This window comes from Catharus ustulatus, chromosome 30 (genome assembly GCF_009819885.2).
Source record: "Catharus ustulatus isolate bCatUst1 chromosome 30, bCatUst1.pri.v2, whole genome shotgun sequence".
Lineage (NCBI taxonomy): Eukaryota > Metazoa > Chordata > Aves > Passeriformes > Turdidae > Catharus > Catharus ustulatus.
In genome coordinates this window covers 3,271,788-3,295,394 of record NC_046250.1, presented here as the reverse complement: position 1 = coordinate 3,295,394, position 23,607 = coordinate 3,271,788, and the positions used below count along the sequence as shown (strand labels likewise).

The following is a 23,607-nucleotide window of genomic DNA, read 5'->3' as shown; positions in this document are numbered from 1 at the left end:
TCTAAATCTAAATAATCTTTAGTGTCTTAGACCTGGATTATTTCCAGTGCTCTCCTGCAGTCCCTGGCTCTTTTCTCTCCGGTGTCTTTCACCTCAAATGTCACCAAATGTCACCAAGCCCTGCCTTGGACCCCACCAGACTCCCCCTCCATTTCTGGGTTTGTGTTTTTAACCCACTCACCACCCTCAGTTCTGCTGGGCACAAATCCCTGTTTTGGGTGAGATATTTGGGCAAACCCGAGGCCGGGGTTATCTGAGGTCCTTCCAAGGTCGGGGTTATTTCGGGTCCTTCCTTCTCCTGGGGGATGAGTCAGGGCTGGAAGGAGGTGCAGATGAGGTGACAGTCCCCGACATCCCGGTCTCGTTGCCCTCTCATTTCAGGGTCCGCTCAAAGTGTGGGGTGAGCCCAGACTAAAGCAGGGCAGGCACCTGAAATTCCAGCCAGAGCAGTCTGAAATCCTGACCAGAACAGTCTGAAATTTCCAATCAGAACAGTCTGAAATTTCCAACCAGAACAACGTGAAATTCTAGCCAGAACAACCTGAAATTCTGACCAGAACAGTCTGAAATTCCAGCCAGAGCAGTCTGAAATCCTGACAAGAACAGTCTGAAATTGCCAAACAGAGCAATCTGAAATTCCAATCAGAACAATCTGAAATTCCAGGCAGAACAATCTGGAATTCCAACCAGAACAATCTGAAATTCCCAACTGGAACAGTCTGAAATTGTGACCAGAACAGTCTGAAATTCCCAACCAGAGCAATCTGAAATTCCAACCAGCACAGTCTGAAATTCCAACCTGAAATTCCAACCAGAATAGCCTGAAATTCCAACCAGAACAGCCTGAAATTCCAACCAGAATAACCTGAAATTCCAAACAGAACAGTCTGAAATTCCAACCAGAATTGGTAATTTTAACTTTTTTTCCTGATAGTTTTATTTTATTCCCTGGAAAAACATTTTTAGAATTGTGAAAACCAGTGGTGGAGATGGTTTTACACCAATGAACGTTACGTTCATTGTAACAATGAATAAAATGTAAATTTTGTAGGGTTGATATTGTAAAATGTGAACAGATGATCCCAGAGGGGAGAGAGAAATTCCCAATATTCCTGGGGGATGAGGGGACATCTTGATGCTGATCCTGGTGGTTTGGGATGGGAAGTTGGTGCTCCCAAAACCCCCAAAATTGTTGTAGTTGGCTTGGGACAGAACTCTGCAAAGGAATTCACGCTTTGTTGATTTGGAGAGCCCGGAACACACACCCAGAAATGAAATTTATGGGCTCCGACTCGGTCCCTCCTGTGCATCGCTTCCAGCCTCCTAATTAACTCATTTATTTTTGCAATCTCCTCAATCCCAAACAACCTCGCTGCCTTTTTTCCTGTCAACTTTTGGAAACTGCTGACTGGACGTAGCGAACGAGGGTTTGGTCGGATAAGAGCTGAGCCCAGAAATCAGAGAAATGCAATACACGAAAGAAAAATAAGAAATAAGAAATAATAAAATAATAAATGTAACCCAGAACTGAAAACAAATTTGCTACAAAATTGTGGAAGCAAATTTCCAACTCCCAAGGCTTTAAAACTTAATATTAAAAAAGCACAGGAAAGAAGAGCAAGAAGTTTTGAGTGGAGTAAATCATGGAGATTGCAGGGAATTTTGTGTTTGGTGTCGGCTCTAAAATGAGAAGAAATTTCTGTATGTAAGTACATATAAATACATATGGGCAAACCAGGACCTATTAAATAAAACTAATAAATAAATGCATATATAAATAAATACATAAATAAACAACCACTCTATATTTAATATATATTCATGTTCGTATCCATATTTCTATTTCTATTTCTATTTCCATTTCCATTTCTATATTTCTATTTCTCTATTTCTATTTCTATTATTTCTCTTTCTATTAAGATTTAGATTTAGATTTAGATTTAGATTTAGATTTAGATTTAGATTTAGATTTAGATTTAGATTTAGATTTAGATTTAGATTTAGATTTAGATTTAGATATAGATTTAGATTTAAATTTAGATTTAGATTTATTTAAAAAGAAAAATTTGGAGGAACATGCAAACAGGAGAGTCGAACCAGAGCTCTTCGCCGGGAGGAGAAGTCGAGAGCAGCGGACGATTTTCGGGGTCGCGTCTCCGTTTTTATCCCTTCCAAAATGCGTCATCCAACTCTTTATTCCTCCAACCCACGTCACTGGAACCAACCATTTTCATATTTTCCATGTTTCCAATGTGACCCCTTCAGAATTTCTTTAATCCTAAAGAACGCGTTTCCGAGGAAGTTACGCGGAATTCCTCGCGGCCAGATGAGGAGGTATTTGGGGAGACGTCTATTTGGGGAAATATTCAGGTCATGAAGGGTTGCCCAATGGCCTCAGAGGTGGTCCAATGGCTTGGCTTGGGTGCCTCTGGACAAAGGGAAGAGGTTTTGCTTTGAGGAGTCTCCACTCAGCATCTCCGTGACCTTCCCGGTGTCCTGGTGGGAATCTCCCACTGGATTTGTATCCCAAAAAAACCTGAAAACCTTTCCAACCACCTCACAGAATTCCTAAATATTCCTTCCCACCTGGAGTGATTTTTTTAGCTTTTTTTTTTTTTTTTTTTTTTTTTTTTTTTAAGGAATTTTTTTTTCCTTTCATGGATCAGCATCACCTTAATACAGCTCAGGAAACTGAGACCTTGAGGAGTGACTGTGTGATTAAATCTGGAGCTGTCTTTCGGTGCCAAACTATTAATATTTAAATCCAGCAACACTTTGCAAATTGAAAACATTAATGAGTGTTTGTGAAGTGCTTTGGCATTCAAAATTCGGAGGAAGCCTCAGCATCCTGTTTGCTCATTATTACGCTTATTTTATATTCAAATTAATGCCAGAAATTAGGTGAAGGTCACCCAAGGAGTTCTGCCCTAAACTCTGGCGTTCCTCACTATCGCAACTTCCACACGTGGTGATTCCGTGTGCAAAAAAAAAACCAAACAAAAAAAACCCCAGCAGTGCTCTTTTAGTGCTGGTTTTGTGCTCTTTTAGTGTTAATCCTGATAATTTTGTTATTTCCAGGTCGAGTTGAGACTTGAATTCTCCACTTTGCTCTGCTGAACTCGGGACAAACCCTCCGGTGAATGACACTGCAAAAAATGCAGCTGGGATTTTGTTAAAAATGTTCCTCCTGCTCCTGCAGCAGCGTGGCTTTGATCCAGGACCACTTTGGAATTAAAATTTATTTACAGTTCTGGTCCCTTTTCCTGAAGTTGATGAGATTTAATGAAAAATCCCTACATTTACATTTCCTTTAAATAAAACCTCGTGGTGCACCTTTCCACTGAACACAAATAATTGCAGACACGTGGGAGAATTTTCAATTTTTTACCAAAAATTTCTCTCTGCCCGATGACCTTGAGAAATTAGAAGCGGCTTTCCTATTGTACAAAAATTAATTTCACATTTGACAACAGAGGCAATAAAATGGTATCAGGAATGTTGCTGGCCCAGAAAATGTTAAGATGAAAGAAACCTGTAATATATGGGACATACGGGAAGGCTGGGAACACACTAATAATCCCAAACAATGAGGAAAATTACATTAATTGAAGATATGACGTGTACAGGCAAATTTGTTTTCCAACCAGTAGGGATCCAAACCTTTTGAATCCACAGGGCGTCTGAGATAAGCCAGGAGGGCAAAGCTGGAGTATAAAAAGGGCTGGGAGCTCAAGGTTCCTCATCAGTTCTCCTGCCTTCTCCTCCTGGTGAACTCGGTAAGATTTTCCTCCCTCCTTCCCCTGGGATTTTCCTTTCAGAATTTCTGCTGGGACTGTGACTCCTCTGAACTTGTGGGTTTATCTGTTCCTTTTACCTGGGCTTGCTGGGTTCAGGTTTTGAAACTGCAGGTGAGACTTTCCTGGTTGAGTTTTAAAGCTGCAGGTGGGATTTTCCTGGTTGAGTTTTAAAGCTTCAGGTGGTGCTGTTGGTACCTGAGTTCCCTGATAAGGGATTTGTTTTGGATTTTGGATTTTCTCACTGTAGCTCTTGGTGGGTTTTTCCTTAAATCTCCTACTCTAAGTGAGATTTTGGGTTTGTCAGATGTTCTCATGTGTGTCCACACTCCTTGTGGACTCTCAGCACTGCCAGGTGTGAATTAAAATGGGTGGAAAGCACTGGAATGGATCTTGGAGTGACGGACCCAAAACCTGAAGGGTTATCCCAGGAAAATTTCGGGATTGCTTTCCTGATGGATCCAGGAATGCATGCAGAGCTCCATGAAAGAAATTAGGATTGCTAATTCAGGTTCTCTCAGAAAAAAAAACCCTGAAGCAGCAGCAAGGTTTTGATCTGATTCTGCCAGTCCCAGGAGTACAGAAACAGTTTAATGCGAATATATTAGATTTACACTAATCAAATCTATTAAATCTATATGAATATAGAACATTAAATGGTTTAAAGGCAACGGGTAAACGAGCAGATTATACAAATGAGGAGTTGAGGTCGTAATTTTGCCTCTACCCTTGTTCTCACGGCACCGGTGAGGAAGATTTCGAGCTCTGACATTGCTACTACTCCTTGGAGTATTTACTACTCTTCCTTTCCTCCCAGTTGCAGGCTCCACCTCCTCCTCCCAAAGATGACTTTCCTCCAGGGCCAGTGTGAGGATGACTGCTACTCCTCCTGCAACTACGGCGGCCTCTACGGCTACCGGGGCTACGACTGCGGCAGCCCCTGTGGCTACCGGGGCTACGGAGGCCTCTACGGCTCCCGCGGCCTCTACGGCTTCGGCGACCGCTACGGCTACGGCAGCTTGTACGGCTACCGGGGTATCTATGGCTCCGGGGACTGCTATGGCTACGGGGGGCTCTACGGTGGCTACCGGGGCTTCTACGGCTCCGGGGACTGCTACGGATACCCCGGGTTCTACTCCGGCCGCTACGGATCCCCCTTTGGCTACCGCTACGGCCAGAGGTTCGGCTACGGTGGCTGCTACAGCTGCTAGAGGCAGAGGGAGTGGCCCCAAAACCCAACCTGGGTTTGGAGGTTGTGGATGGATGGAGAGTTTTGGGGACGAGAGCCACGCTGCTGCTGGAGGGCTGATTCTCCTTCATCCCGCGGCCCCAGCTCTTCTCCCAACCTAAATCTTGTCCTCAACGCTCCGAGCGAACCAAACCCCGCGGTTCTGGCGGTGCTGTGCGAAACTTTTCCTCTGACTGGATGATGTGGGTGTCAAGTGACTTTGGGCGTGTGGTCTTTCCCTTCTGTATCCCTTCAAAAACGTCTCTGCCTTTCACTCCTATTAAAGATTTTTTTTCTGCATCAATTCAGCATTTCTGGAGTCGTTTGTCATTTAAGCTTGAGGTCTTTGGTGTCCAAAATCCTGAGGAAGCCTCAGCCTATTTGCTCTTTTTAACAGTTATTTTAAATTCAAATTAATGCCAGGAATTAGGTGGACGCCGCACAAATCTGAAATCCTTCATGGCAAATGGATTGGGAGACAAAATTATGAACTTTGGGAGTTTAAGGACTGGAGATGGCAAAGGTGAGGTTGGACCTCAGGCCTGAGTCCAGCTCTGGGCCTCCCAGACCAAGATGGACACGAGAGGATGGAAAATCCCAGGATGGGAACGGGGCTGGAAAATCCTGGAATGGGAATGGGGCTGGAAAATCCCAGGAAGGGAATGGGGCTGGAGCAGCTGGAAAAGGGGATGGAAAATCCTGGGGGGCTCAGGGTGGAGAAAAGGAGGATTCAGGGGGAATTTTGGGATCTGATCCCAGGGAATGGGACAGGACAAGAGGGAACAGCCTCAAGCTGTGTCAGGATTGGAAATTTGGGAAAATTCCTCTAGTTCAGGTGTTGGAAGGGGTTGCCCAGGGAGAGCAAGGACATTTAAATTGTTTTTTTTGTCTTTAGGTCTATTTGCCTTTTTTTTTTTCCCCCACCACTTTTCTCCCCCCATCTTCTGGCTTTTAGTCCTTGGATTTATTTATTGTAACTGCACCTGTAAAAATGGATTTTATTCTGCTAAAATGGGTTTCCTTCTGTTCTGTGTGGAGGATCAAGGGTGTGGTTTGAGTTTTCCAGGCCAAAATCCACACAAGCAAACCCAACACTTCCTCCTTGACACCTTTCCCATTGATTTCAAAACAGGTTTTAAAGTTTCTTTCTTGTATTTTAATGGCGGGGCATGAAATGCATCTGTTAAATTGGAGAATGACAGAAAATCGAGACTCTGGAAGAATAGCTAAATTTATTTTCCAGGAATTGGACAATATTCCGCTCAGCTGAACATTTTTCTATATTCTCTGTAGAGGTCTGGCACAAAATGTTTTTTATATTGAAACATCATTATAAAGATTATTCCAGCCCTGTCGAGCCCTACTCCAGCCCAAACCAGCACATTTAACCTTAAATCTGATAATAGCTTCAATTAAAAAAAGAAAGGTGGGAAGTTTCGGCACTTCTTGGATTTCTGAGGGGTTGAAGGGAAGAAAAGAGTAAATTTACAGCTCAGAATGTGGAAGGGAGGGAAGAGCTTTAAATCCCGGAATTCCAGGATCACTGAAGCTGGAAAATCCCTCCAAGATCATCAATCCAAACCTGTGCGTGATCCCCACCTGGTCACCCAAAAAAAGTCCAGGAATTCCTTGGACATTTCCAGGGGTGGCCACTCCAAACCCCCCAGAGCCTGGCTGCCTTTTCCAGGAGGGATTTTCCCAAATTTCCCACCCTGGCACAGCTTGAGTCTGTTCCCTCCTGTCCTGTCCCCATTCCCTGGGATCAGATCTCAAATGCCCCCCCGGTAGATCCCAAAATTCCTCCTGGATCCCCCTTTTTCTCCAGGCTGAGCCCCCCCAGGATTTTCCATCCCCTTTTTCAGCTGCTCCATCCCGTTCCCATCCCTGAACATTCTCCAGCCCCTCCGTGTCCCTTTTCCATGAGGGGCCCAGATCTGGACACGGATTTGAGGACAGGAAATCCCTTCAGCTCCCAGAATATCCCCACAAACCAAGGACAGAGGCAAGAAAACAACCAAATCTCCAGAACTTTTTTTTTAAATGCAGAAAGTATTTAATAGAACAAGAAAAAGAGCTGGCACAGATACAGAAAGATTATAGTTTTGGGATGCTGGGAGCAGCTCCGGGAGATGAGTCACGGCACTCCAGAACATTCCTTTTTGCTGAAGCCATGGTGTTCATCCTTCAGGTCCTCGTAAATCCAGATCAAAGGCGAGACAGCCCCAGCGCTCCCTCACCCAGGGCTGCAGCACCGCGCTGGAAGTGCTTATTGGAAATGCAGATGACGCCAAATCTCATTCCACAGAGGTCCTCCAGCCCCATTGCAGCAACTCCTCAGAAGTTTCACATGAATTGCAGATCAAACCCCAGAGCAAACCCCGTGGCAGGGCTTGAACGTGGAATATCAGGAGAGTTGAGAAAAGCAGGAAGAAGGAGACGGAGACGACAACAAAACCAAAAAATTCCAAGGGGTTCTACAGCACAGCAAAACCCAAACCGGTGGGAAATTCAACCGTCAGCGGGCCTGGATCCGTCCGTGGGGGTTCTCTCAGCAGCAGGGGTAGCAGCAGGAGTAGGAGCAGCACGAGGGGTAGCAGTAGCGCGTGGTGAGGCGCCGGGAGGTGCAGCAGGTGCCGTAGGAGCGGCGGTAGCAGCTCAGGGTGCGCGAGATGCGCGGGCTGCAGGTGTAGGTGCAGCTGCGGTAGCAGGGGGAGCAGCACAGGGTGTAGCAGCAGGGGGAGTAGCAGCAGGACATCTTGGGGTGGAGGTGGTGGAGGAGAGGCTGGGGGAAAAAAGGGGGAGAAAAAAAAAAGGGTTTGTAGTGAAAAAAGGGGGGGATGGTTTGTATGGGGCAGAGTTGTGGTGTGAGGGAGGTGAGGTTGGGTGGGAATGAATCCCTCAGGTTTGCGTGGGGTTTTCGTGGCATAGATTCTCAGAATCACAGAATTCCAGGATTCCAGAACCCCAGAACCTGAGGCTCCCAGAATCACAGAACCCCAGAACCTCAGAATTTCAGAATCCCAGAACCCCAAGATTCCAGAATCCCCAAATCCCAGAATTCTGGGACCTCCACATTCCAGAACCCCAGGATCTCAGGATTCCAGAATCTCAAAATCCCAGGATCCCAGAATCCCAGTATTCCAGGATTCCAGGATCCCAGAACCCCAGAATTCCAGAACCCCGGGATCCCAGAATGCCCAAATCCCAGGATTCCAGAACCCCAGGATCCCAGATCCCCAGGATCCCCTCATTCCAGGATTCCAGAACCCCAGAATCCCAAGATGATTGAGGTTGGAACAGACCCCAAAGACTGAGTCCAACCTGTCCCCAGTCCCCACCTCATCACCCAGCCCAGAGCACCCCAGTCCTTCCTTGGGATTGGGACCCCAAACCTCCTTTCCAAATCCTGAACACCCTTTCCAAGAAAAACAGAAAAAAAATCAAAAATCTTCCCGAGGAAGGAATTTGTGGGTGTTTGGTGTCCGGGCTCCCATCTCAGGGTAGGGGTGTGGAGGAGTCCCAGTGTCTGGAATTCCGATGACTGGATTCCCTCACAGCGATTTCTTAGAAGTGCTCGAGCACAACTCAAGCAGTTCATTAAAGTCTCCAGCCTCCCTGTCTGCTTTTAATCTTGGCACAGATTCCATCTCCTGGCTAACACCAGCTTTGTTAGTGCCGGTTCTAGCAAGGGTGCTCTGTTGGACGGCAAAGGTTTAAATCCTTGCAGCTCTGAGCTGCCCCAGGGACTCCAGAGGGACACAAACAACTCCTGGGAATCCCATACTCCCCGTTGCAACATCCTGCCACAAAAATTCCATTTCCTCCTTGCACAACGAAAATTCCAAATATCACCATGGAGGGAAAAACAGGAAACCCAGAACTTCTAACTCAATCTTCCAAAGACATGGGAATGTCCATGTGTTGATGTCCCCCAAAATAAAATCATCCGGGGAAAACGCCCATGGATTTCCCCTCAAAGCTCAAGGATTCTCCACGAGAATGGGGTCGGGACTCACCGAGTTCAGCGGGAAGAGCGAACCTAGAGGAGCCGTGTGAGCAGCGCTGGGCTCGGGACCTTTTTTATATTCCCGTTGTGGAAGCCGGAGCAGTTCCCCGAGAGCTTCCCTTAGTCACGGGGCAAAATTGGGAAGTACATCAGCAACCCAATTGCTATAATTGTTTAGGACAATTTTGGAATTCCTGGGTGCTGTGATTACAGCCCGGGAGATTCTTTCATGTCCAGACTTTCCAGGACAAAGGGATTTCTGGGAAAGCACCCAGAGCACGGCTGGGAACGGCGCTGGAGGCTACACAGAACAGCTCCAGCCACAATTCCTGGCCAGGGGAGCTCTTGGATTGGTTCTTTACCTCGTGGCCCCACAAGGGAGGTGGGCACTGCAGGTTTTGGGGTGACGTCAAACACCTGGAGAGCGGGGCAGGATCGCCCTGAGCGCTCCGGGATTTCCGTCACAATTAACAACAGGCGTTCCATTGATTCCTTCAGGTTCTTCTCCTGCCTATAATTTATCATAGGAGAGGTCCAGGGGATCAATTAAAGCAGCATCTGAGAAATGTGGTTAATTTTTATGGTGTGGTGTTTGGGGTTTTTTGGGGTTTTTTTTCTTTTTTTTCTCCTGATGAAATTATTGGGAAAAACTCGCTGGAGTCAGCGTCTTGTGATACCATTCACATGACTGATATTTGTTATTAACTCTATTTATTTATGGGGTTTGTATATAAAAGGATCCTGCCAGGATCTCCAAGGGCTCCAGGGACTTTTCCTCAGGGACAGGACACAGGGAATGGGGTCAGGGGCACACAGGGGGAATTTGGGTGGAATTTGGGGCAGGAATTGTTCCCTGGGAGGGTGGGGATGCCCTGGCTCAGGTGATTCCATGGATTCTCCATTCTGGGAGTGTCCAAAGAAAGAAAGGACAGGGCTTGGAGCAGCCTGGGACAGCATGATGTGTCCCTGCCATGGCAGGGGTGGAATCAAGAGATCTCTAAGGAACTTCCAACCCAACCCAACCCAACTGAATCCAACCCAACCCAACCCAACCAACTCAACTCAACTCAACTCAACCCAACCCAACACAACCCACTAAACCCAACTCAACTCAATTCAACTCAACTCAACCCAACTCAATCCAACCCAACCCAACCAACTCAACTCAACCCAACTCAATCCAACCCAACCCAACCCAACTCAATACAACCCAATCCAAACCAACCCAACCCATCCCATTCCACACTTCCATATCCATCATAACGAGCCAAAACCTCTTTTTTTTTTCTTAAAAAACCTTTTGGGGTCCTTCTCAGCTCTAGAGATGTAATCCAGGTCTCCTAAATTCACAGGAGTTACAATTCTAAGATTATTTTCCTGCCTCAGGTGGGCTGGAGAGCACCAAGGGCTGGACATTCCCCTCGGGAGGGATTTTCCTGTGGTAGGCTGGAGTTGGAATTTATTTAAACAAAGATTTATCCAAATCAAGAAAACTTATTTATTTTCAAACCTCCATTGTCCTCAGGGCTCCCTCCTTCCCTTCCCCACTCGAGGAATAAACCAGGAGGTTTTAAATAATCCAAATTTTGCCCCAGGAGCTCCTTGTGGCTTGCATTCGTACCATAAATTCTGATGAGGCTCAGCACTTCCAATGTCTGTCATTATCCTCATTTAATATGCAAATGAGGCTCGCCTCACTGCAAGGGAAGGTCACACAGGGAGGTATTTGCTGAATTTTAAAAAAAAACCTGTTGATTTGTGCTGGGAAGGCTGAAAATCAGCATTAAAAAGATTTGTTGCAAAATGGTTTTGTAATTTTAACTCCTCTAAATTCCCTCGCCCATTCTGAAATCTGGATTTCGTCACTAAAGATGAGCAGGAGCCAAAAATGTTTTTAAGACAAAAAAAAAGTGGATTTTTTTTTTTTTTGTGTTGTCAAGTTGAGCTGAGAGCAGATTAATAATCCCTGATGGAGAGGAAACCAATTATTTTAATTGAAGGTGTGACGTGGGCAAATAAATTTAATTTTGTTGCTGTTTACGTTGGTCAGATCATTGCTGAGTGACCAAAACACCTCCCAAAGGGCCGAGGGGCACTGGAAATGTCCTGGGAAATTCAGAAAATGCAGGACAATTCCCAAAATTCCTTCAGTGATCCAAAATCTGGGTGCCCCAAACCCTGAAAACCCAAAATCGAGCTGGAAAACCGAGAATTCACTTCTGTGCCTAAAAACACAGGGAGGAGCTCAAGAAAGAGTTCGGTCATTAAATCAAATTTATAGAACCTCTTGTTAATTAGAGAAAGATGAAGAGAAATTCACAGGGAATAATAAATTTAATAAAATTTAATGAAGAGCTCTGATTCATGGGACGGGTTAAAACCTGCTCATGCCCAGGAAACTTCAGTGGTTTTTTTATTTTTGTTTCCACATTCTACACAAAATTTAAACCCGAACATTTCGAAAAAATGAGTTCTGAAAATAGAAATCAATCCCAATTTCTTTCACACTGTGAAATGGAAAAGTTTATTTCCCACCAACCCTAAACTCCTTTTAAACTTTAGGGGATTTGGGATTTGGGGATTTGGGGATTTGGGGTTTGGGGATTTGGGATTTGGGGGTTTGGGGATTTGGGGGTTTGGAGATTTGGGGGTTTAAGAGAGTCTGGAATTCTGTGTGTCGGAACATCCTGGAGGCCCACATGGGGCAGAACTCGAGCTGGAAATGTCGCCTAATTCTTTGCTCCTGAATCTTCACATTTTTCAGCTTGTGCTTTGAAAACAGGAATGGTTTTAGTGGGACAGGAGCAGAGCTGGGACGTGGCAAACGTGACTTTTGGAGCAGACAGAAAATCGAGGCGCTCAGCGTGTCCTCGGTCCCCTCAGATTCTGCTGAAAACTGAGAAATTGGTGTCCCTCTAAATTACATTTTTTTTCTGCGTGCGTCAAGTAAATAATTAGCAAAGTCAAATATAATATTAAAATAAAATAATAAAAATAAATATTACCATTTAAATATTGCTATTTAAATACAACAGAAGGCAGTGCTGTGATGCAAGATCTTTTAATGAGAGTAAGAAGAAGTTACAGCTTGGAGTAGCGCAGGAGTAGCCAGAGGTTCACAGCACCATACACCGAGGAGTAGCTACACCTCAGAGCAGAGTTCTGCGGAGTAAAGCTGGTGCTGCAGCTCCTCCGTGCAGCTACACCTCGGAGCACACAACAACCTCATCCTGAAACACCGAGAGCGAGCAGCGAAAACAGCAAATGAACCAGAGCGACAGCAGAGATCCCAAAGGTCGGGAGTTGAGCCAGGCCTAAGTCCAGCCGGGATGCTCGAGCGCGGCTTTTGGGCTTTTCCTGCCGGCAAAGCCGGGCTCAGCACTGGTAGCAGGGGGAGCAGCTGCCGTAGGAGAATCTCTGCACGTAGCGGGACGAGCAGGGCGAGCAGTAGCGGGAGCTGAAGGCCGGGTAGCAGTCGCGGTAGCCCGCGAACCTCCCGTAGTAGCCCTGGTAGCCGCAGGGGCTGCCGCAGTCGTAGCTGCGGGAGCTGAACACGGTCCCGTAGCCACAGGGCGAGTAGCAGGAATCCTCACACTGCCGCTGGTAGCAGAAAGTCATCTTGGGGCTGTGCAGGGGCTGTGAAAGAGGGAGGGGGAGGAAAACGGTGAGGAGCGTCCTGACAGCGAGTAAAACTCGAGTAAAGCTCGAGTAAATGCAGCGGGGATGGGAGCTCCCAAAGAAGGAGCAGGGAATTGGGGGATGCTGGAATTTGGAGTGGCGGGGATTGAAATTAAAGCTCAGCTCTAATTAAATTAGAGCTTGTCCCATTCCAGTCCTGCCAGGAGCAGCGAGGTCTTCCCTGGGCCAGGCTGCTCTGGGCTGGGGCATTCGCAGGGATGGAAAATCTTGGGAATATCCCAGGAATACCCATGGGATAGCCTGGGAATACCCCTGGAATATCCCGGGAGTATCCATGGAATAGCCTGGGAATATCCATGCGAATATCCATGCGAATATCCATGGAGAATACCATGAATATTCATGGAATATCCATGGGAATATCCATGGAATATCCATGGGATATCCTGGAATATCCATGGAATATCCATGGGCATATCCATGGAATATCTATGGGAATATCCATGGAATATCTGTGGGAATATCCATGGCAATATCCTGGGAATACCCGTGGAATATCCATGGGAATATCCATGGGAATATCCTGGGAAAACCCGTGGAATATCCTGGGAGTATCCCGTGAAAATACACGGAATAGCCTGGGAATATCCATGGAAAATCCTGGGAATATCCATGGCATTTCCATAGAATATCTATCCCGTGAATATCCATGGAGTATCCCTGGAATATCCCATGAATATCCCTGGAATATCCACAGAGCATCCCATGAATATCCCTGGAATATCTCTGGAATACCTATGGAATATCCATGGAACATCCTGTGAAAATCCCTGGGATACCCATGGAATATCCCATCAAAATCCATGGAATATCCCTGGAGTGTCCCATGAAAATCCATGGAATATCCCATGAAAATCCATGGAATATCCCATTAATATCTCGTGAATGCCCATGGAGTATCCCTGGAATATCCCGTGAAAATCCCTGGAATATCCCTGAATATCCAGGAGAGGAGAGAAGGACGAACCCACCTGACCCTCCCTAATTAATAATAACCATCTGATTAATAATAAACCCCGAAAGAACCCAGAATCCCCTCGAACAATTTCTCACAGTGCACGTCTAGATCGGCCCAATTTCTACATTCATTTATTTTATTTCATATTTATTTTTATATTACTTCTAACAAATCCCCTCTGAACTGCATGGCCACGCACAAACACAAATTCAAATTTAAAACCTAATTTTGAAGCTCACCTCCCACCCCTTACCCCGCTTAGGGCAAAACCCAGCACCAAACCCCCTTCAGCCCGGCTTACCGTGCTGAGCAGGAGCTGAGACTGAAGGAGCGAGTGTCCAGGCTTGGGTTTTGCTCCCTTTTATACATTTATCTGCCCCAGCCCCTGCTTTAAACTCATTTCCAGCGCATCCCGAGCACGTCAGCAGCTGCTGGGGTTGTTTTCCTCGTTTTGGGATCGTTACTCAGCTCTTGGCTGCCACGGGCATGACTGAGGCTCCTTCCTTTCATCTCCAGACTTCCCGGCACAATTAAATCTGGCGAAATCTCAGCTGCAGCAGGAAAAAAAGGAAGGAAGGATATTGAGAGCAGAATTAATGGATGCTGGCAATCCCCAATTTGGGATGAGTGGGCAAGTTTGGGATGAGTGGGCAAGTTTGGGAACACGTGGAGCTTGCAATGAGGAAGAAAGAATTGCAGTTGTTTTTTTTTCCAAAGTGAAAAATCCCTGGAAATAATTTATTGTTTGGGTCTATTTCAAAATCACATTTTTAGGCCATTTTTATTTGCATTATTTTATTTATATTTTTTAAAATTATTCAATTTGACCAAACTTCGACAAACTCCTAAATTGCAGAAAGAAATGGGGATCCTTCTCCGTGTAAGACTGGAAATAGATTTGAATAAAACCTTACATCAATGACTTAAATGAACTTTAAAGCAGGTGGAAATCTCAAAAAAGAAACCCACAAAAAAACCCAACCAACCAACCAAAAAAAAAACCCAAAACTCAAAAACCCCTAAATTATTTCAAGCAGAAATAACGATGTTTGAAATCTCCAGGTTTATTTTAAGATATTTGAAATCCCCAGGCATGTTCTATAAACTCAATTTTTTTGCAGAGCCAGCCCAAGCAAGGCAAACTCAAAAATTCTCCTCGATGTTTGTTCTCTCTTAGACCGAAAACGCTCAGGGGTTCCCCACCAGGAGAATTACAAAAAATCCCAGAAACCCCCCGAATTCTGAACGCATTTAATGAAAATTCTCCTTCGTTTTGCTGAGATGTTTAATTTAATTTAATTCACCTAATGAAGGTGAATAATGGCCAGGGTTCCTCGGTGACCTTCACCTCCAAACGCTGTTTTGCTGTTTACTCCCATCCCATAATGACAGGCAGCACCTCGGAGGTTCTGGGCCTTTCTCTACATTTGGAATATCCAGGCCTTCATTAAGATTTATTAAATATTTTTGGGCACAGAGAGATTTATTATTTCAGCATGAGTACCATGTTACGATGCCTGGTTCTTATGTAACACCCAAAAAACCTCCAAAAAAAAAAAAAAAAGGGATTTGGGTATCCTGTTTGCTGCCTTTATTAAAGTTTATAATTTATAGTTTGGCAATTGGATCTCCAGGAGGGTTTTTGTTGTTGTTTTTTATTTTTTTTTCCCCTTCTAAAAATACATCCAGGACATTCCACGTCAATGCTCACTGGGCAATTTTCTGGTTGAATCAATAATCAAATCAAAGAGTGGCTCTGTGTTATTCAGAATTAGGAAATTCATAAAATGTAAAGGTTGTGCATCCTTCCCTCGTGTTATTCAGAATTTTTCGGGTTTTATGTCCCTTCCCCTCGTGTTATTCAGAATTTTTCAGGTTTTGAATCTCTTCCCTCTGTGTTATTCAGAATTAGGAAATTCGTAAAATGCAGAGGTTTTATATCCCTTCCCTGTTTATTATTCAGAATTAGGAAATTCATAAAACGCAAAGGTTGTGCATCCTTCCCCCAGTGTTTATCAGAATTTTTCAGGTTTTGCATCCCTTCCCCTCGTGTTATTCAGAATTTTTCATGTTTTGTGTCCCTTCCCCTCGCGTTATTCAGAATTAGGAAATCCATAAAATGTGGAGGGTTTGTGTCGTGTTATTCGGAATTAGGAAATTCATAAAATGCAGAAATTGTGCGTCCCTTCCCCTCCTGTTATTCAGAATTAGGAAATCCATAAAATGCAGAGGTTTTGTCTTGTGTTATTCGGAATTAGGAAATTCATAAAATTAAAATGCAGAGTTTGTGCATCCTTCCTTCTGTGTTATTCAGAATTTTTCAGGTTTTGTGTCCCTTCCCATCGTGTTATTCAGAATTAGGAAATTTATAAATGCAGAGGTTTTGTGTCCCTTCCCCTCGTATTATTCAGAATTTTTCAGGTTTTTTGTCCCTTCCCTGTGTGTTATTCAGAATTAGGATGCAGAGGTTTTGTCTTGTGTTATTCGGAATTAGGAAATTCATAAAATTAAAATGCAGAGTTTGTGCATCCTTCCTTCTGTGTTATTCAGAATTTTTCAGGTTTTGTGTCCCTTCCTCTTGTGTTATTCAGAATTTTTCAGGTTTTGCGTGCCTTTTCCCCCCTGTTATTTAGAATTAGGAAATCCATAAAATGCAGAAATTGTGCGTCCCTTCCGCGGCTGTTCCGGGTGGTAAAAAAAAATTAAAAAAAAATAAAAAATAAAAATCCCAAGCAAGCAGAATCGCAGACCGGCCACCCTTCCGGACCTGCCGCGTTGGGAATTCCGCCCTTTGCTGATCCCGAGGAGTCGCCGCTGTCCCGAAGCGCAAATTCAGCGCGATGATCGTGACTTTAATTGGCCGGAGTGATTCGGGGATGAGAGGGACGCGGCGGGTGGAGCCTCCCCGGTCAGGGACGGGGATCAGGGGGGAAAAAGGGGCCGGGAATTGGGGCTGACCCAAACCCGCGTCCCGTGTGCGGGGCGGGACCCGGAGCTCCATAAAAACCCCGCATCCCTGCCGAGGATCCATCCAATTCTCCTGCTTCTGCTCCTGGCGCACCAGGGTAAGTGGGGGCGGGTTTGGGGAATCCGAGGGATGGATTCGAGGATGCTCACCCTCTTTTTTGATTTTTTTTTCTCATTTTATTTCCTTTTTAAAATTTTTTTTCCCCTCTCAAAAAATTTTTCCCCTTCCCCTTTTTTATCTTTTTCCTTCTTTTCCCCGGTTTTTTTCCCCTTTTCCCCCCGTTTTTTTCCCCCTTTTCCCCCCTTTTATTTATTTTTTTTTTCTTTCTGCTAATCCACAACTGCTGCAGCCAAAGGGGAATTGAGGTTATGACTTTGGAGCTATCCCTGTCCAAAAGAAAAAAAAAAAAGAAAATCCTTCCTCGCTGGATTTTTAATATTTGAGTGTTTGAAACACCCTCAGTCCTGCTCGGGTCACCTCTTCCCTTCAAATTTTTGGCTCAGCGCAACTCTGAGGATTTCCTAGCCCTGCTTGGACTCAGAGGCTCATTTTTGGACTCATTTTTGGACTCATTTTTGGACTAATTGTTCAGCGGGGCTTTGTGGGGAAGCTCAGGGTGGAGGATTAGGAAGAACTGGCCCTAAACTTGGGGTGGAGGATTAAGGGGAAGAACTGGTTCTAAACTCAGAATGAAGGATTAGGGAGAACTAACCCTAAACTCGGGATGGAGGATTAGGGAGAAGAGCTGGCCCTAAACTCGGGATGGAGGATTAGGGGGGAAACTAGCCCTAAATTTAGGATGAAGGATTAGGAGGAAGAACTGTCCCTAAGATCAGAACGGACGATTTAGGAAGAATTGTCCCTAAACTCGGGATGGAGGATTTAGGAAGAAGGACTGTCCCTAAACTCGGGATGGAGGATTAAGGAGAAGAACTGTCCCTAAACTCAGGATGGAGGATTTAGGAAGAAGAACTGTCCCTAAACTCGGGATGGAAGATTAGGGGGAAGAACTGTCCCTAAACTCGAGATGGAGGATTTAGGAAGAAGAGCTGTCCCTAAACTCGGGGTGGAGCTATGGATGAGCGCACTGGGATGAACGCGCTGTCTCTCCCTTCCCCGCGGGGTTTACTCCGGCTTTACTCGATCTTTACTCGCTGTCAGGACGCTCCTCACTGTTTTCCTCCCCCTCCCTCTTTCACAGCCCCTGCACAGCCCCAAGATGACTTTCTGCTACCAGCGGCAGTGTGAGGATTCCTGCTACTCGCCCTGTGGCTACGGGACCGTGTTCAGCTCCCGCAGCTACGACTGCGGCAGACCCTGCGGCTACCAGGGCTACTACGGGAGGTTCGCGGGCTACCGCGACTGCTACCCGGCCTTCAGCTCCCGCTACTGCTCGCCCTGCTCGTCCCGCTATGTGCAGAGATTCTCCTACGGCAGCTGCTCCCCCTGCTACCAGTGCTGAGCCCGGCTTTGCCACCAGGAAAAGCCCAAAAACCGCGCTAGAGTATCCCGGCTGGACTTAGGTCCGGCTCAACTCCCGGCTTTTGGGATCTCTGCTGTCGCTCTGGTTCATTCGCTGTTTTCGCTGCTCGCTCTCGGTGTTTCGGGATGAGGTTGTTGTGTGCTCGGAGGTGTAGCTGCACGGAGGAGCTGCAGCACCAGCTTTACTCCGCAGAGCTCTGCTCTGAGGTGTAGCTACTCCTCGGTGTATGGTGCTGTGAACCTCTGGCTGCTCCCGCGCTACTCCAAGCTGTAACTTCTTCTTACCCTCATTAAAATCCGCGGGGAATTAACGGGAATTAATTCCCGCAGCTCCGAGATGTGGGCTCCTCTAAAATTCCCAAAATCGCTTTATTTTCCTTTTTTTCTCTGCTCTTCTCATCTCTCCCTGGTTTTGGCTATGTAAATGAAACAGGGTTTAATATTTATTAACAATTCGCTCATTTTTAGCTCTTTCCCGGCTCCCTTTAGTGAAACCTGTCCTAGGGGTGAATTTCCGACTTAACTGCCTTTGAAACTCCCTTCAAAAAACCCCAAAACCATCCAAAATCATCCAAACATCTTCGTTTCTTTGGACTGGAAAAAAGTGGAAAAAATCTGAAAATGGAAGATATCCACAACCCGAACTGTACCAGTGGAACCGGGAGATTTTCCACTCCTTTAAATTCGCATAAATTCACATAAAATTAATGTCCTGCCCATTCTTTCTGCTCTCTGTGCTAGTTTAGATTGTGACCGCGAGCTTTACTCTCATTAAAAACATTTCAGCATCACAAAATCGTCCTGGTTTGGTTTTTTTCCTGGTTTTCTGCTTTTTCCGGACCCGGATTTTTGTGAAAATCAATTCCAATTCTGGAATTCCCGAGGAAATATTTGGAAATATTCATTTGAATTTGGATTTCGCACCCCATTGGGTGTGCAGGAACTGGACACAACAGCATCTGCAAATCACCAAGGCACTAATTAATTCAGATTTGGGGGGATAACACCAAAAATTGGGAGAAAACCCCTCTTTCTCCCGTGCTTTTGTGTCGGGGATTTTCCCGATTTGTTAAAGAGCAGAAAAATCTCATTTTCCAGAGCAGAAAATTTCACTTTCCAGAGCAGAATCACGGAATTCCCCGAATTTTGGGTGGGAAGGGACCGCTGGAACCCCCTCAAGGAAACAGAGCTGCGTTGGGCTCAGCCCAAAATATGTGCTCAAAATTCATGGAAAAATTCAATAAAACTGGGGGCTGTATTTCCAGCAAATTCCAGGCTGGAGCTTTCCCAAGGCTGCTGATGAATTTTGATGGATTAATCCGAATTTTGATGGATTAACCCGAATTTTGATTAATTTATCCATTCAAGTTGTATCCTGGTCTTTAATTTAGCTGCAACTAAATAATAATAATTTCAATCTTTTCCCTAACTAACTCTGACCAATAAAATCCAGGGAGTTAGGGACAAATTCCCAAATAAAAACTGGAAAGCTCTGCACAAGTAAAACCACGTGAGAATAAATTAAATTCTTCCCTCAGACTGATTTAACTCCTTTAACAGGGGTCCAACTAAAGAAAGAGTTAAAATTAATGGGATTTTAACAGATATTTTGCTCACCCCAGGAAATCTAAATCTAAAACACGAAATAAATCCAGATTTGGAGGATGACGAGGCAAAGAAATTCTGGTTGTGCCTCTCGTGGCTCATTTGAATGAAAAGTTTGAAAGGTTTAAAATAAATTCTGACTAAAGCAAACCTCGAACTGCCTCAACTCGCACCTTTGAAGCGACTCTTTTTCAATAATGGAGCAGCAGAGAAATTAATTAAGCTTTGAATAGACTAATAACAGCTTATAAATTATTAAAATAGTTACGGGCGTCTCCGAGGTGCTTTGAACTGCTAAAATTATCGACAGTGGGAAAAAAATGGAGACATTGGAACTTTTTGTTGAAGGAACAGAAAGGAATAAATAAATTAATTTATATTTTTGCCTCCAAACCTGTCACTTGGATAGGGATAATGATTAATTTTCATTTTTTGGGCGCTGGAGCTCGAAGGGGTGTGAGCTGCCGGACCTCTCAGCTGCCGTGCTCTGCATCATGAATTATTCATTCATGATAAATGTCGAGGTTTGAGAAGAATTTCACCCTGAGGAGGACTGGAAGGGGCTGCCCAGGGAGGTTTGGAGTGGCCAGCACTGGAATTATCCAAGGAAAAGCAGGACTCAGAGCTCTGGATCGGTCAAAAATGGGATGAGGATTTTGGAGGCGTTCCCAACCTGGATGATTTTGGGATCCTGACAACAAAATCCACTGAAAATCAGAGCAGCAAACCCATAAAAAACCAACCAAAAACCAAGGGATTGCAGCGACGCAGATTCTTTATCGTGGGTGTAAAAGACCAGAGGCAGTGAAAGACAAAAAAACAACAACGCGCTGGAAACACAAAAATCCAGAGGGGTTTAGATGGGATTTTGGGTCCTGGTCCTGATCCTGATCCTGGTCCTGGTCCTGAATCTGATCCTGATCCTGATCCTGATCCTGACCTGATCCTGATCCTGGTCCTGAATCTGATCTTGACCCTAGTCCTGATCCTGGTCCTCATCCTCATCCTGACCCTGATCCTGGTCCTGGATCCCAGCCCAGGGAGGAGCTGGAGCTGCTGCAGAGAGCCCGGAGGAGGCTCCAGGATGGGATCCCAGGGATGCAGGAAAGGCTGGCAGGAAAGGCTGGGATTGTTCAGCCTCCAGAAGCTCTGGGCTGAGCTCGCTGTGGCCTGGCAGGAGCTGAAGGGGCTCCCAGGAACACGGGGAGAGACAATTCCCAAGGGATGGAGGGCCAGGATGAAGGGGAGTGGGCTCAGACTGACAGGTGGGATTTTGGGGATAAATTCCTCCCTGGGAGGGGTCATTCCATGGATTCCCCATCCCTGGCAGTGCCCAAGGCCAGGCTGGACAGGACTTGGAGCACCCTCGGACACTGCCAGTGTCCCTGCCCACGGCTGCGGTGGAACCGGACGAGTTTTAAGGTCCCTTCCCACCCAAACCGTGCTGCGACTCCCCGACCGCACATTTCACACCGCCGCTCACTCAGACACTCATTCTCGGGCAGGAAGAAGAAACCCAGAAGAGAACAAATCCTTGATGCAACGCAGATTCTTTATTGCGGGTGCCAAAGGCCGCGGGCAGCGGCAGCGAGGGACGGAGCAGCGCAGCAACAACGCGCTGGGAACACAAAACCGCGGAGGCAGCAGCGAGCCCCAGGGCAAGGCGGCAGCGCAGAGATCCCCCCGGGCCGGGGCGGGCTGGGGGCTCGCAGCTGGGCACAGCAGGGCACAGCCTCAGCCCGAGGGCAGCACAGAGGGGGCACAGAGGGGAGGCAGCGCTGGGGAGCCCCGAGGCGGCGGGCGAGGCTCGCCAGGGTCACCCCGGCAGGGTCCCAGCGAGCCCGCAGCTCCCGGGGCCGCGGGGCCAGCGCGGAGCAGCGGCTGCAGCTTCATCCTGCCCCGGGCGGCCAAGCACGGCTTTGGGGGCTGCGGGGGGAGCCGCGGGCAGAGGCAGCGCCGAGCTCCAGCGGGTTTTGGGGTTTAGCAGGGCCCGCAGGAGCCCCCGAAGGACCTGGAACCGCCGCAGCTGCCGCCGAAGCCTCCATAACCCCCAAATCCTCCATAGCCCCCGGAGCCCCCAAAGCCCCCATAGCCCCCACGGCGTCCAGAGGAGCCGCCGAAGCCGCCTCCGACGTAGGGAGCTCCTGCCGAGCCCACGGCGCTCTGCTGCGGGAAGGAGCTGAGGATGGGCCCGGGGAAGGTGACCACCGAGGCCGGGGGCTGGATCACCACCGTGGAGTCGGGGCACTGCCGCACGCAGGGCTCGTTGCAGGTGTCAGCCAGAGGGGCCGGGGTGGCCACCCCGCAGCTGGGCACGCACAGGCTGGAGCAGGACATCCTTAGGTTCGGCTGGGGAAGCTGCGGGACAAGGCAGAGCCAACGCTCAGGTCAGGGACTCATCCCAAATCTTCTCTCCCACCTGGAACCTTTGTCCTGCCTGGATCATCTCAGGCGGTGCCAGCACAGCCCCTGGCACAGCTGCAGTGGCTCCTGCGAGCCCTCCTGCCCTCGCCAGCCCCGGCTCTTGCCTGCCCGTGGCCATGAAGAAAATCTCCCACATCCCCATGGCCAGGCTCGCACAGGACTGGAGCCCACGGGGAGAAGCCCAACATCCCAAATCTGCTCTGGGAGAGCTGCTGGGGCCAAGATTCCTGGGTAAATCCAAACCCCAGCATCCCAAATCTGCTCTGGGAGAGCTGCTGGGGCCAAGATTCCTGGGCAAACCCCAACCCCAGCATCCCAAATCTGCTCTGGGAGAGCTGTTGGGGCCAAGATTCCTGGGGAAATCCAGAGATTCCCTGGGAAAGGCTCGGATGGGGAAGGGAGGATGGAGGGAAGACTCGGACTCACCACAACGATCAAGGAGCAGGTTGAAGCACAGGGAGCTGGATGGAGCCCTGTGGAGCTCTCGGCCCTTTTATCCATCCCAGAGTGCCCGGGGCAGTGTCCAGGGGTGGGGACAGGAGCCCCCGCGATTCATAATTTTATGCTGACAAGTGAAATGACACAGGTAATGATGGGGGACAAACATTTGTCATTCCCTTATTGGTGATATTGGTGCAGAAACATGTCCTGGACCATGACAGGCGTGGGAGGGAGAGCCCATCATTAATTACAGACAGACACGGCGCTGTCAGAGCTGAGCTCGCAGCCCCAATAAACCCCGCTCTGGCCCTAATCCCTCACTTTGCTTACAAAGAATCCCGAGCATCCTTTGGGATGTGGCCGTGCCCAGCCCCGCTGAGAGCAGCAGTGCCTGTGAAAACCCAAAACATCCCTCTGGCTTCTCTGGATGGCTCAAAACCCAGGCAGGGGGCTCAGGAGCCTGGGCACAGTGCCCAAAACCCCTGTGCCTTCGACTTCTCTCTCTGGGAAAAACTATCACCCTTACATGAAGAATTACAAGTGACAAAAAATAAGTAGAGTGTAAATTAAATTATTATAAAGTTGAAAAGTAGGTTTTTAAGATTGTTTATAATCAGGATCTGGGGTCAAGATGGGGGAACCTCGGTGTGTTGTGTCCTTCTTTCTCCTTCCTCCTAGCATCCATCTTTTGGGTGATGTTGGCACTTTTGGATTGGTCTACAGCAGAACCAGACTGTACAATAAGTGATAGGTATTGGAAGATAATTGTAAATAATGTTTATGTAGTTTTAAGTATAAAAAGATCATGCCATCCCAGGGGTGGGCTGACCTGCTCGGCCAACCCTGGGATCTGCCCCCTCTGCTCTTTGCAGGGGGAAACCAGAACGTGCAAACCCCAAAGTCCTCCTGAACTTCCAGATGGGACATTCACAGCCGTGTCAGGGACACCAAAACCTTGGGCTGAGCATCTTCTGCTGGCCCTGGGAGCCGGTGGGGTTGGGG

At 47.0% G+C, this 23,607-nt stretch overlaps 2 protein-coding genes across 2 annotated transcripts; one reads left to right on the top strand and one right to left on the bottom strand.

Annotated features, from left to right (window-relative positions):
• Positions 1 to 4,639: 4,639 nt before the first annotated feature.
• Positions 4,640 to 5,005, top strand: LOC117008662 (keratin-associated protein 21-1-like). The gene has a single exon (XM_033082634.1). The coding sequence runs from the start codon at positions 4,640 to 4,642 to the stop codon at positions 5,003 to 5,005; it is 366 nt and encodes a 121-aa protein (XP_032938525.1).
• Positions 5,006 to 21,720: 16,715 nt separating this feature from the next.
• Positions 21,721 to 22,077, bottom strand: LOC117008826 (claw keratin-like). The gene has a single exon (XM_033082907.1). The coding sequence runs from the start codon at positions 22,075 to 22,077 to the stop codon at positions 21,721 to 21,723; it is 357 nt and encodes a 118-aa protein (XP_032938798.1).
• Positions 22,078 to 23,607: the final 1,530 nt, after the last annotated feature.

Excerpts from the sequence above, each read along its gene's own strand:
- LOC117008662 (XM_033082634.1), top strand. The coding sequence starts at position 4,640 with ATGACTTTCCTCCAGGGCCAGTGTGAGGATGACTGCTACTCCTCCTGC.
- LOC117008826 (XM_033082907.1), bottom strand. The coding sequence starts at position 22,077 with ATGTCCTGCTCCAGCCTGTGCGTGCCCAGCTGCGGGGTGGCCACCCCG.